Raw genomic sequence first — 12,898 nt, 5'->3', positions numbered from 1 at the left:
TTACTTATGAAATGAAAGGAAGTAAAGTACAGCATCTTTTCTAGATATGGAACCATTTAGAGAAAAATAAAAATAAATGAAATCTGAAATATTTGGCTACCAAGTAGCTATGTAAACCTTTCCAAAATATAAGCAAAGTTCTGGTCTTCACTTTATTATATAACTAGAAGTTCCTTTTGTATGCAAAAATATTTGTATTATTCACACATCTTTGTTTAAACAGTGATTAAACTGCTGTCAAGCAACAGAGCAGTGAACCATGTTTCTTCTTCCTAAGACATTTAGATTTGTCTCAAATTTTTGTGTCCATCTAAAAGTAAGCTACCTCTGCTGTAACATGAAAAAATTTTACACAGGAAGTATATTTGCACATTCTTTTTGAGTTTTATTTTACTAAAAAGTAGAATTCACACGGGTCAAAGGGGTGAAAACATGCAAAACAGCTTTGTGCACACCTCTAACAAACTACATTCCACTTCTGAAATCTCAGCCCCACAAAAATCCCAAGGCAAGAATACAGTGGACCCTTAAATTATGAGTGGCCTGACATACGAACAACTTGGGTTAATTAGGTTAATGGAAGATTCATCTGCCTCTTGTTATCTACAACGTGTACTCAGGTAAACACCCAGATCTCAGCTGTATTATCTTAAATTACAACCAACCCTCAGGAGCCAATCGAGTTCATAAGTCAAGGGTCCACTGTACCTGGGTTGAAAAGAGAACATTATAAAAGCTAGGTTCCTGGGCCGGGGATTTAGCTCAGTGGTTCCACCACCTGCCTTAAAAACACAAGGGCCAAACAAGGGGAAAAAATGAGAACCAAGACTTGTCATGTAAAGGTACAAGATCCCAACAATGAATGTAACTGTACTGTATCCCTAAAATGTACCAATAAACTCAATTAAAGCTGGTAAAAAAAAAAAAAAAAAGCACAAGGGCCAGAGTTCGATCCCCAGTACCAAAAACAAACAAACAAAAAATAAAATAAAATAAAATAAAAGCTAGATTCCTAACATGAACACTGCAGGTATAAGTCACTCTGAGGCAAAAAGTTAGCATATATCAGCATTCCTGCCAGCAAGGAGACATAGAGCTGCAGATCCAATGTGTGCCCCTCACCATGAACCATTAATAACTGGGGGTTGTAGGAACCCCACGATGGTAATTGAGACTCCATCCAGCCTCAATCCCAACACCATGCCAAACACATGGGAACCACAGGGTCCATACTTGAGACTCGTTCCTTTTCCTGCTACCTTCAAACTGGTTTTGTTGTTGCTTGTTTTTCTTTTTCTTTTGCAGGGCTGAGGATCGATCACAGGGTCTTTCACATGCCAAGAAAGCTCTCTACTACTGTAGAATCTACCCAGTTCCTAAAATGTTTCTTGGTAAATAAAAGTCCCTCAGCATCTACCCAGGCACTGAGAGGTAAAACAAACAAACAAACAAACAAACAAAAAACCCAATTCAACAGAGGACTATGGTAAAGCTTTCCATTTTTTCAAAACAGGGCCTCACTATGCTTTCCAGGCTACCCTCAAACTCACAGCAATCTTCCTGCCTTGGCCTCCCAAGTGTTGGAATTACAGGCATGGGACACCATGTCTGGCTTAGTGAAGCTTTCCTTTAAAATATTTCTTTTTTCTTCTTTAGATCATAAATCTACTGTTTAATGATCACACATGTGTGCAAGTGCATGAAACACTCAAGAGAACTTTCTTGCTTCCCTCAAGACCAGTCCCTGATCATTTAATAGATTGTTTTTGGAAAAAAGCCTGCATAGAGCCTTTTGGTGTCGTCAGCAGGCTCCTTGTCCCTGTGTATTTGAACTTTCCAAAAATAACAGGTGCAGCAAGGGGCTCCTTGGGGGTCCTGAAAACCTCCCTGCAGGTCATCTCCACAGGATCTGCCCGAGGCTTGGTCTCACTGTGTCAAAAGGAGGAGGGAGCATGTGTGTGTCCCCAGGGAGAGGCTGGTGGCTTCACCCTGGGACAGAAATATAGGCTTCCTGCCAGGGGCTGGGGACCGTGGCCAGCTGCCTCCTTGTCCCTCAGGGAGAAAGGACACACTCAGGTAGGCTGGAAGCACCCTGTGAGTACAAAGCAGGAAGAGTTCTAATACATTCCTACAAAATATTTCCAGAGTGCAGAGAGGAAATCCAAAGTAGGAGTGGAAAGGTGGAGGGGCCCCTAAATACTGTGCTGCAGTAAGCAGCTTTCCTATGACCTGCCTGATGCAGGGCTGTTTTCTTTCTTTCTTTCTTTTCTTTTCTTTTCTTTTTTTTTTTCTTTTGCAGTACCCAGGGCCTCCTGCATGCTGGGCAAGTGCTCTACCACGGAGTCACAGCCTCAGCCCTAGTGCCATTTTCTCTTTCCTTTTTTTGAGGTAGAGTCTCACTATGTAGTTCAGGCTAGCCTTGAACTCATGGTGATCCTCCTGCCTCAGCCTCCTGAGTGCTGGGATTACAGGTGTGCACCATCACGCCTGGCTCCCAATGACATTTTCAGTGAGCATTGTAACAGTGCTTCCTAAATGGAAAGTTACCATGTCTCCAACCTGGGAAACAAGGCTGCTCGCTTTATTACCCAACTATCACCCATGTGGTACAAAAGGCTGAAAGCCCATGTCTAGTTGTTCAGTAAATATGTAAGTAGCTGCTACACCAAGTCAGCTTGTACATTTTCAAAAATCCTGACCCGAACAGCCCAGGCATGCCTGTTTTCCTTCCAGCAGCGAACACGACTGCACAAGACGGGTGTCTGCACTGAAAGGGCTCTTTGGAAAAGATGACAGGTATGGCAGGGAGGTCCTCCAGTCCCTCCTGAGGGTGGCAGTGAGCACTGGGAGTGTTGGCCAGCTCTGCCATTCTGTGTCACACTCTGTCCCCTTTCTGTCCGCAGGCCACCAAGCCCGTTTGGGAGAGGGCAGAGGATAGCAAAAGTGATCAGTGGGGGGCGGGGTGACACATGCAGGAGACACTCATGCTCTCAAAGCAAAACAAGGGCCAAATATCATCAGAGTCACAGAGAAGATAAGCAGCCTTCCGGACCTGGATGGTTCAAAGTGAAAGAGGCACAGCGGTATCCCGGCAGGCAGCGAGCAGTGGCCGAGTGGCTCTGAGAGACTTGCTGCACGACACTCGGAGCAGAATACCACTTCCTTTTTTGGTGAGGAAAGCCTGCCGGGTCTCCGCTAACCAGCTCTCAGCTGGGATTCTAAAAATACCCCGCAGCAAGCACTGTTTGGCACCGCGCTTTGTTTGCCAGAGGAGCTCCAAGGGCCCTGTAGCAGGCGTGAGGCCGCCCGAGCATTCCGAGCTCTGTCCCTACGCCAGGACTTGGGCTGCACAGCCCTAGGAAAACTGCTCTGGCTTGGGACTTCTTGCAGTCCTGCCCTCGGTAACTGAAGCGCAGGTCTGGGCGCGGGTGAATTGCTAGCGGGATTTAGAAGCTGCACTTGGCTTCTAGTCTGAACTAGGCAAATACACGACCTGTGGACCGAGGAAAGGCTATAAACGATACTCAACAGGGCCCGTTCGCATCCTTGCCTCCCCCTTGCCCCCCAAAAGAAAGATCCACCTCCTTGACCCCGGGGTTTCCAGCAGCAGAGCGGCCAGGCCACACCGAGGCCCAGACGCCTGGGGCCTGCCTACACGTTGATGGCATGTGCGTGCTTCTTGCACAAGGGCTTGTCCTTCTTGGAGTAGAATGGCTGTCCTTCCAGATTCACGTGGCAGACCTGTGACACAACAGAGTGAGTGAGACAGGAGCAGGAGATTCCAGGGATCCCGTGAGAAAAAGCACTGCAGAGCTGGGCGTGGTGGTCCACACCTGTGATCCCAGTACTGGAGAGGCTGAGGCAGGAGGATCACTGTTAAATTTAAGGCTAGCTTGAACTACATAGTGAGACTCTGTCTCAAAACAAACAAACAAACAAACAAAAAAACAAACAGAAATAGCTCTGTCGTGGGCAGCCAGAGGAACATGCAACCACCTTTCTCCCCACTATGAATTCTTTTCTTCCCCCAGAACTAGGATCTAACCCAGGGCCTTTTGTGTGCAGCCAAGTACTTTCCCACTGAACTACCCTACACCCGCAGTCCTTTTAAGGGATCTTGCTAAATTGCCCAGTCTGGTCTCAGACCTGCCTCAGCCTCCTGAGTAGCTTGGGTTACAAGAATGTATATCTACCATGTCTAGCTCCATCATGACCTTGTTTTGGTGGTGGTGGTGGGTACCAGGGATCAAACTTGGGACCTTGTGCTTGAAAAGCAGGCGGCGGAACCACTAAGCTAAATCCCCAGCCCCAAGATGAATTCTTTTTTTTGGTACCAGGGATCAAACTCGGGTTATTGCGCTTGCAAGGCAGGCAGCAGAACCACTGAGCTAAATCCCCGGTCCCTGTGATGAATTCTTAACAACTGAAGTGGAGTACAAAGGTTGAACTATCTACACGTGAAGCCTGCCAGTGAAGAACATGGAATAAAACAAAAATGAAATTAATCAAATGAAACAGAATAGAGAACATACAAGATGCAGTGGTCTAGCTGCTGATACACGATATGTGTAGGGATGAAATATGAGTTGATGGGGCCGTGATTTAGCTCAGTGGTTCTGGTGCCTGCTTTGTAAGCGCAGGGACCCAAGTTCGATCCCTGGTACCAAATATGAGTTGACAAGTCTGTGTTCATGAGAAGACTAACGTTTAAACAAAGGCTAAACAATAGACATCAGAAAAGAGCTTCCGCACGATTCAGAAAGGATAAGTCACGAGCCCCCAAGATTCGCTGGACACCCATCCATGGAGCAGAGAAAAGAAGACCAAGGGCCTCCGTGGCTTTCCACTCTAACCTTGCCTGACCCTGAGCAAAAAGTAGGGGAAAGTCAGTAGTCCCCAAAGGGGTCAGGACCTACTTGTGAATCAGCTCCAGGTTTGGTAGATGTGGCAAACCAGAGCAAAAGCCATCAGATGTGTCGCCCTGCGACCCAGAAACACCGTCCTGGAGATTTTATCTTGCAGAAGCAGCGCCACAGAACAAGTGAGCAATGTGTCTTCAACCAGGAACTGACCACCACTAAAATTTCTCTCAATCTGGAGATGATTAAATACTTGTTCTGGGGTACTAAGGACTGAAGTCACACATGCTGTATCATTAAGCTACAATCCTCAGCCCTTTGCATTATTTATTCATTTATTTATGTAGAAATAGGGTCTTGCTAAATTGTCCAGGCTGTCCTTGAACTTTTGATCCTCTTGCCTCAGGCATCCTGAGTAGTTGGGATTATGGGTGTGCCCCACCATGCCCGGATTTAAATAAATTTGTATTTATTTATTTATTTGGGTTTTTTGAGACAGGATCTTACTGTTCAAGACTAGCCCTGAACTCACTATGTAGCCCTGGATAGCTCAAACGTTCGATGATCCTCTTGCCTCAGCCTCCTGAGTGCTGGGATCACAAGTTTGAGCCACTATGCCTGGTTTAAATAAACTTTAAGAGTACATCTTTTCATTGTAATGCCGCTATGAAAATACGTAAATCAAGTACAGAGGTGTATATAGACAGAAGCAAATAAAAAAAGCGAAAATTAGGTATTCCTATGAAGACAGTATATTTTTGCAGTGTGAAGCTGCAGACAGTCCAGAAAAAAGGGAATGAATGGATCTTTGTTGAGGCTAACACAGGTCAAGCAGGATGCCTGACATACTATACATATGAGCTCATTTACTTCTCACAACCTCATGGGATAGCTACGCCTTTCCTCTGTTTCCTCATCAAAAAACAGGGGCTCTAATCTTCCCAGTGTCTTGCTGAGGTAACAGACCCATAAACTGTAGAGCTGGAGACCCTGTTCGGGGCTGTGACAACCAACTGCTGGTAATTTCTCCCATCTCCTGGGGAGCAGGGCTGCACTGAGCTCACAGGTTTGCACAGGCGGCTCCGGAGCCTGCTATGTCAGAGCAGGCTGGGAAGTTGCATTGGTCAGGAAGTGCCCAGCCTTAGAGAGGATCACAAGCATCCCTGGGCAGCACAGCAGGGCCCACATATAGAATAGGACCCCACAAGAGAAGTGCAGGAGGCCCTGAAGGCACTGCCCACTAGTGGAGAAATCACCCTCCTGGCTGGGCCAGATCAGCAACGGTAGGTCTGCTCCACAAGGGCCTGTGACAGACAGCCAGCTTGGGGGTCATTCCTGGAATCCAACAGGGCTGGTTACGGGCCATGGACGCCAAGCAGCTGAGAATAACCGTTCCTGACAGTACCCTGGGCAGGTGCAGCAATGCTGAGATGACCAGGGGCAATGGTTGGTTGTGGTTTGTTTCCTAATGGAAGCTTGGTTTCCAAAGTGGTGTCATTGGGAGGGAGGAGCTTGAAAGGGATTAAAGTATTTCCCTAGGAACTCTGGATGTTTTTCTTTGTTTGCATTTTTGTTTGTTTGTATTTTTGAGATAGGGTTTTGCTGTGTAGTGAGGCTGGCCTTGAACTCACTGTGTAGCCCAGGTTGGCCTCAAACTCAAAGCAATCCTCTTGCCTCAGCCTCCCAAGGGCTGAGATTACAGGTGTGCACCAACATGGATAGTTCTTTCAAGAAGATTGTTATATTTAGAGATACCTCAAAAAACCAGGACTAGAGGCCCCATTTGACCCAGCCATCCCTCTGCTGGGTATCTTCCCAAAAGAACTAATAGCATCATACCACAGTGATATATGCACACCCATGTTTATAGTGGCACAGTTTGTAATAGGTAAAGCTTGGAAATAGCCCAATTGCCCGTAAACTGGAGCCTGGATAAAGAAGATGTGGGTTTTCTATAAAATAGAGTACTACTCAGCCATAAAGAATGAGAAACCAGAGACATTTATAGCTAAATGGATGCACGAGGCCATACTCTTAAGTGAAATAAATAGGACACACATGTGGAAATACTGAATAATTTCTCTGGTGTGAGAAACTGAAAGTGTAAATAAGGATCAAAATGTATACTAGATAATGTGAAAGGAAGAAAATATCCAAAGGGGTAGGGGAAGTGGGAAGGGTAAGGAAAAGGAAAGAAGGGAAAGGAAAAAATATGAGAAAAGGAAAAATTGAAACAAAGTCTTTGTAAATAGGGAAGTGTGGAGGGGGTCAAGGGAGGCCAGGGGAATGGGGCAAAAAATAAGAACCAAGATACATCATGTAAAGGTGCGAGTTCCAATGATAAATGTAAACGTATCGTACACCTAAAATGTACCAATAAAAGAAGGGGGAAAAAAAGAAGAAAATTGTTATACTTCCCATATGGTGATGAGATCCTGTGTGTATATGCACACATGTACACACATGTGCACACATGCACACACACACAATCTGTCATGATGGGACACAACTCAGGGGACCCTCACCAGACACAGGCTAGGGCCAGCACCTGCACTTGAACTTCAAAAGCTGTGTGCTATGTAAGCCTCTTTTCTTTACAAAGTTAGTCTGTCCTGGGTCTTTTGCTGCAAGCACTGAAAAGCTGATTGCTCCACTAGGCTCTTGCAGATGCCTGCACCTGCTGGTGATGAGCAGGAGATGAATCCAAGCAAGGAGACTTCTGAGACCAGGCTGTGGCCATGGGCACTGGGGAGATAGAGGCACAGCTCCAGATGAGCTGCAGGAGCTTCCCCTCCACACCCACGGTGCTGGGCACTCTGGGACAGTGTTGGTGGCCTGCAGACCAGGATGTGTCAGGTGTGGACTGAATGCTGAGGAAGTGGGGGCAGCAGGCCTCAGAGGTGGCCCATGAGTAAGAAGGGGCCAAAGGCAAGAGTAGGGAGTGGTACTCGGTGTCCTTCCTCCTGGTGCAAAGGGGACGGCAGGAACATTCCACCTCATCCCAGGCGGTGGCTGGGCCATCAGGCTTGGCTGCACAGGCATGGTGGCTGGGGACAAGACTGAGCTTAGTGTGAAGGCAGTGAGACAGGCCAGTTGTGATGCTGCCAGTCTGCTGACAAGAGACACCCTGCCCAGCCCCACCTGATATGCACATTACTTCCAAGGCCCTGAGCCAATGAGATTGAGGGAAAAGGAGAAGTGGGAAGACCCAGAGCTCTTCCACTAGGACACAAGGGCCAAAGCCAGATGGAAGCCAAGCATTCTGGTCCACACCTATGATCCCCCAGCCCTCAAGAGCCTGAGGCAGGAGGATTGTCACAAATTCCAAGCCCTACATAGTGAGTTCAAGGTTAGTCTGAACTACACAGTAAGACCCTGTCTCAAGAAAACAAAACAAAACAACCCATCCACAACAAACAAGTGATTTGAAAATATGAAGCAACAGAATTCAGGCTAGGGGTACAGCTCAGCGGTAGAGTACCTGCCCAGTATGCACATGTTGAGTTTGATCCCAGCACTGCTAACAAAACAAAACAAACAAAAAACCCCAAATGCAAAGTTTTCCACTAAAAGGATTTTGTTGATTTAAGATTAAAACCATGTTCCACTTTGCAATACCTCAGTGAGCCAGTGACTGCTGCACAGGGCTGCTTGGGGGAAAACTGAATAATCACGATGCTTCTCCAAAGAATGGGATCTGCCCAGTTTTTAAATTATTTATTTTTATTTTAAAAACATATGTCTGTATTTGTTTTTGAGATAGTCTCACTATGTAGCCCAAGTGGCCTTGAACTCACTGTGACCCTCTTGCCTCACCTTTCTAAATGCTGGGATTATAGGTGTGTACCACCATGCCTGCCTTTCTGTTTTATTTTGTGTGTATGTGTGTGCAAATCCACTGGGCTGTGCTATGGGCCTCTCACACCAAACGGGGCGTAATTCTTTGGAACTCCTTTGCAACCCCAGGGGAACTGCCCCAGCCCACCTCTTCCTGTCCCTTTCGCAGCCCTATACCACTGTGATGTCATCTGAACATGACAGCCACAGGCAGGGATCTTCACTCACCTTGGCCACCCTTCCCTTCCCGTGATACCCTGAGCTCTCCTCAGCCTCCTGGAGAGCAGGCCTGCAGCGCTGTCTGCCTGGGCCTCCTCCAAGTCTCACAGATCCTTCAAGAAGTTGGGTAACGAGATTTGCGAGTACCACCTCAGGCTTGGATGAGTCATGGTTTAAAAGTGCGGGCCACAGAGCCTTGTTCTGTGCCTGGTTGAGTCCCTGCCTCACAAAAGACTCCCACAACCTTCCTAGCTGGAAGATTCCTGACATTGTACCTCTCTGGAGCAGGGCCCGGTGTACTTAACAGACCCTAAAAGACAATTTGAGACTCTGTTCAAAATCAGTGTTATGGGATTGAATTGTGACTCTCAGAATTCATACGCTGGAGCTGAACACAGAGGCGTGCACCTGTAAGCCAGGCGCTGTGGCAACACACCTGTAATCCCAGGACTTGGGAAGCTGAGGCAGAAGGATCGTTGTGAGTTCAAGGCCAGCCCAGGCTGCATGGTGAGTTATGAACTACACAGTGAGACCCTGTCTCAAAACAGCAACAGCAAAAAGCAAAATTAAAAGAGAAAGGTATACCTATAAAGAAAGGATAATTGGCCAGGGATTTAGCTCAGTGGTGCTGCCATCTGCCTTGAAAGTACAAGGTCCCAAGTTTGATCCCCAGTACCAAAAATAAATAAAATTAAAAAAAAGGATGATCATTTGAGCACAGTAATTTGAGGCCGGCCTGGGCAACAGGTTGAGGCCCATCTCAAATGCATGGATTGAGGTCCTGAGCCCTAGTATCTCCAGCTCCCCAGCGTATAGACACAGCAGTGACTTATTAGAAGCAGTCTTTGCGGATGGGATAAGATACACGCAAAGATGAGGTCATAGTGGACTAATGGCCTCCCACCCAGCACAATCTGTGTCTTTCTAAGAAGAGGACATACACAGATCAGACACACAGACATGCAGATAGGTGACAACAGAGCAGAGACCACAGTGACTGTCACCCTGAGATGCAAGGAGTGCTGGCCACCCTGGAGGTAAGCAGAGAGAATGGCCACCTGCCTGGGCCTGGATCTTGAACTTCGGGCCCCTGAATCATGAGAAAGTCCATTTCTGCCACTTGAGCCATCACGAGTCTCAGCAGACTTTAAACTAAGGCCCAGGGCAAACCTGCCACACCCTCCTCATAGTGGGGTGAAGTATGAGACCAAAAGCACATGGCAGGAAGCCTGGCAACTCTGTCATCTGGTACCATAAGTCTCTAAAAGGTTATTCAAGTTGAAACTGCCCAGACACTTCATACATTGATCTTAATCACCTATGGTTATTAAAAAAATACAAACTGGGCATATTGGCACATGCCTGTAACCCTAACAGTCGAGAGGCTGAGGCAGGAGGATCACCGCAAATTTGAGGCCAGACTGAGCAATATAGTGAGTTGGTTTTTCAAAAGAATAAATAAAATCTATAAACCCTTAGCCAACTTTATCAAAAAGAAAGGGTTCAAATTCATGCAACTAGGAATGAAAATGGTGAAGTCACTACAGATTCAGCAGAAATCCAGATGATCATCAATACTTCAAGAATCTGTACTCTAATAAAATGGAAAACAGAAGAAATGAACAGATTTCTAGATACATATGAATTACCAAAGTTGAATGAAGAAGATATAAAAATTCTAAATACCCCAATTATAATCAGTGAAATTGAAAACATAATTAAAAATTTATCAACAAAGAAAAGCTCAGGTCCTAATGGGTTCACTGCTGAATTCTACAAAACATTTACAGAAGAACTATCACCACTACTCTTTCAACTTTTCAATGAAATTGAAAGAGAAGCAATACTTCCAAATTCATTCCTGAAAGCAAGTATTATTTTGATTCTCAAACCAGGGAAAGACCCAACCAAAAAAGAGAAATACTGGCCAATCTCCCTAACGAACATAGATGCAAAAATCCTCAATAAGATACTGGCAAACTGGGGCCAGGGATTTAGCTCAGTGGTGCCGCCACCTGCCCTGCAAGCGCAAGGACCCGTGTTCAATCTGGTATCAAAAATAAACAGATAAATAAATAAATAAAGACACTGGCAAACAGAATACAGAGGGTCCACAAGAAGATTATACACCCTGACCAAGTCAGATTTATCCCAGGGATGCAAGGATGGTTCAACATATGTAAATCAATGAAGGTAACACACTATATTAACAGAGTCAAGGACAAAAACAATATGACACTCTCAATAGATGCAGAAAAAGCATTTGACAAAATTCAACACCCATTCATGATACAAAAAAAAACCCTGCAGAAAACTGGAATAGATGGTCTTTATCTCAACTGGAAAAAAGCTGTCTATGAAGAGCCAACAGCCAACATCATGCTAAATGTCAAAAACTGAAAACCCTCACACTAAAATCAGGAATGAGACAAGGATGTCCATTGTCACCACTCCTGTTCAATATAGTTTTGGAAACATCAGCCATAGTAATTAGACAAGAGAAAGAAATAAAAGCAATAAAGATAGGAAAGGAAGAAGTGAAACTGTCATTATTTGCGGATGATATGATACTCTACATAATACTCTACATAGAAGTCCCAAAGAACTCTGCCAAAAGACTTCTAGAGTTGATTGACAGATTTAGTAGAGTAGCTGAATACAAGGTAAGTATTCAAAAAAAATCAATAGTCTTCTTCTACACAATAACAGTCTCACTAAGAGTCAAATTAGGAGGGCCGGGGAGTTAGCTCAGTGGTTTGCTGGCCTGCCTTGCCAAGCGCAAGCACCTGAGTTCAATCCCCGGTACCCCCCACAAAAAAAAGAGTCAAATTAGGGAAACAGTCCCTTTCACGATAGCATCCAAAATATGAAATATCTAGGAATCAATCTAATGAAGGAGACAAAAGACCTTTACACTGAAAACTGTAGCACTCTAAAAAAAGAGATTTAAGAGAATATAATAAAATGGAGCTGTCTGCCTCACAAGTGCAAGGACCCAACTTTGATCCCTGGTACAAAAAAAAAAAAAAAAAAAAAAAAAAAAAAAGAAAGAAGGAAGGAAAGAAAGAAAGAAAGAAAGAAAGAGGAAAAAAATCCCTTGTTCCTGGGTAGGAATCATCAATATAGTGAAAATAGCCATACTTCCAAAACTGCTATACAGATTCAATGCAATCCCTACTGAAATCCCAACAGTATATAACATAGAACTTGAGAAAAAAAAAATCCAAAAATGCATTTGGAATCAGAAGAGACCTAGAATAGCAAAAGAAATTATATGCAACAAGACATGGCAGGGGATATCACAATCCCCAACTTGAAACTACTACAAAGCTATTGTAATAAAACAGTATGATACTGGCAAACCAAAACAGACCTGAGGATCAGTGGAATAGATTAGAAGATGCAGAAACATCTCCTGACATACTCAACTACCTCATCTTTGACAAAGAAGCCAAATACCCTCTCTGGAGGAAAGATAGCCTCTTTAATAAATGGTGTTGGAAAAACTGGATTTCAATTTGTCAAAGATTAAAACTAGACCCGTATCTTTCACCACACACTAAACTGAAATCCAAGTGGATTAAGATATAAATATTAAAACAGAAACACTAAACTTGTGGAAGATAAGTTAGATAGAACTCTTGAAGATATTGGCATAGCAAAAGACTTTATGAACAGATCCTCAGTAGCATGGGAACTAGCACAAAGAATCAACAATTGGGATCTCACCTTTTTAAAAAGTTTCTGCACTGCCAGATAAATCTCAAGCAGAGCTAAGAGACAATCCATGATGTGGGAAAAATTTTTTTACTAACTGTTCCTCAGACAAAGCTCTACTACCTAGAATATATAAAGAATTTTTTAAAAAAGCAGAATCCCTGGGCCAGGGATTTAGCTCAGTGGTTCAGTGGCCTGCCAAGTGCAAGGACCCGAGTTCAATCCCGGTACCAAAAAAAAAAAAAAAAAAAAAAAAAAAAAAACCC

The 12,898-nt window shown here is 44.7% G+C and overlaps 1 protein-coding gene across 4 annotated transcripts in view; it reads right to left on the bottom strand.

The window, feature by feature from the left end:
• Positions 1-2,422: 2,422 nt before the first annotated feature.
• Positions 2,423-12,898, bottom strand: part of Ldb3 (LIM domain binding 3) — a 59,270-nt gene continuing 48,794 nt past the window's right edge. For all 4 annotated transcript variants that reach the window (XM_033761732.1, XM_033761731.1, XM_033761735.1 and 1 more), the window contains one exon: positions 2,423-3,741. In XM_033761732.1, the coding sequence (XP_033617623.1) occupies positions 3,652-3,741 (90 nt within the window). In that variant the 3' untranslated portion in view covers positions 2,423-3,651. The remainder of the gene's footprint in view (positions 3,742-12,898) is intronic.

This window comes from Fukomys damarensis, unplaced genomic scaffold (genome assembly GCF_012274545.1).
Source record: "Fukomys damarensis isolate Sample0158 unplaced genomic scaffold, DMR_v1.0_HiC HiC_scaffold_1, whole genome shotgun sequence".
Lineage (NCBI taxonomy): Eukaryota > Metazoa > Chordata > Mammalia > Rodentia > Bathyergidae > Fukomys > Fukomys damarensis.
This window is presented reverse-complemented; position numbering and strand designations above follow the sequence as displayed.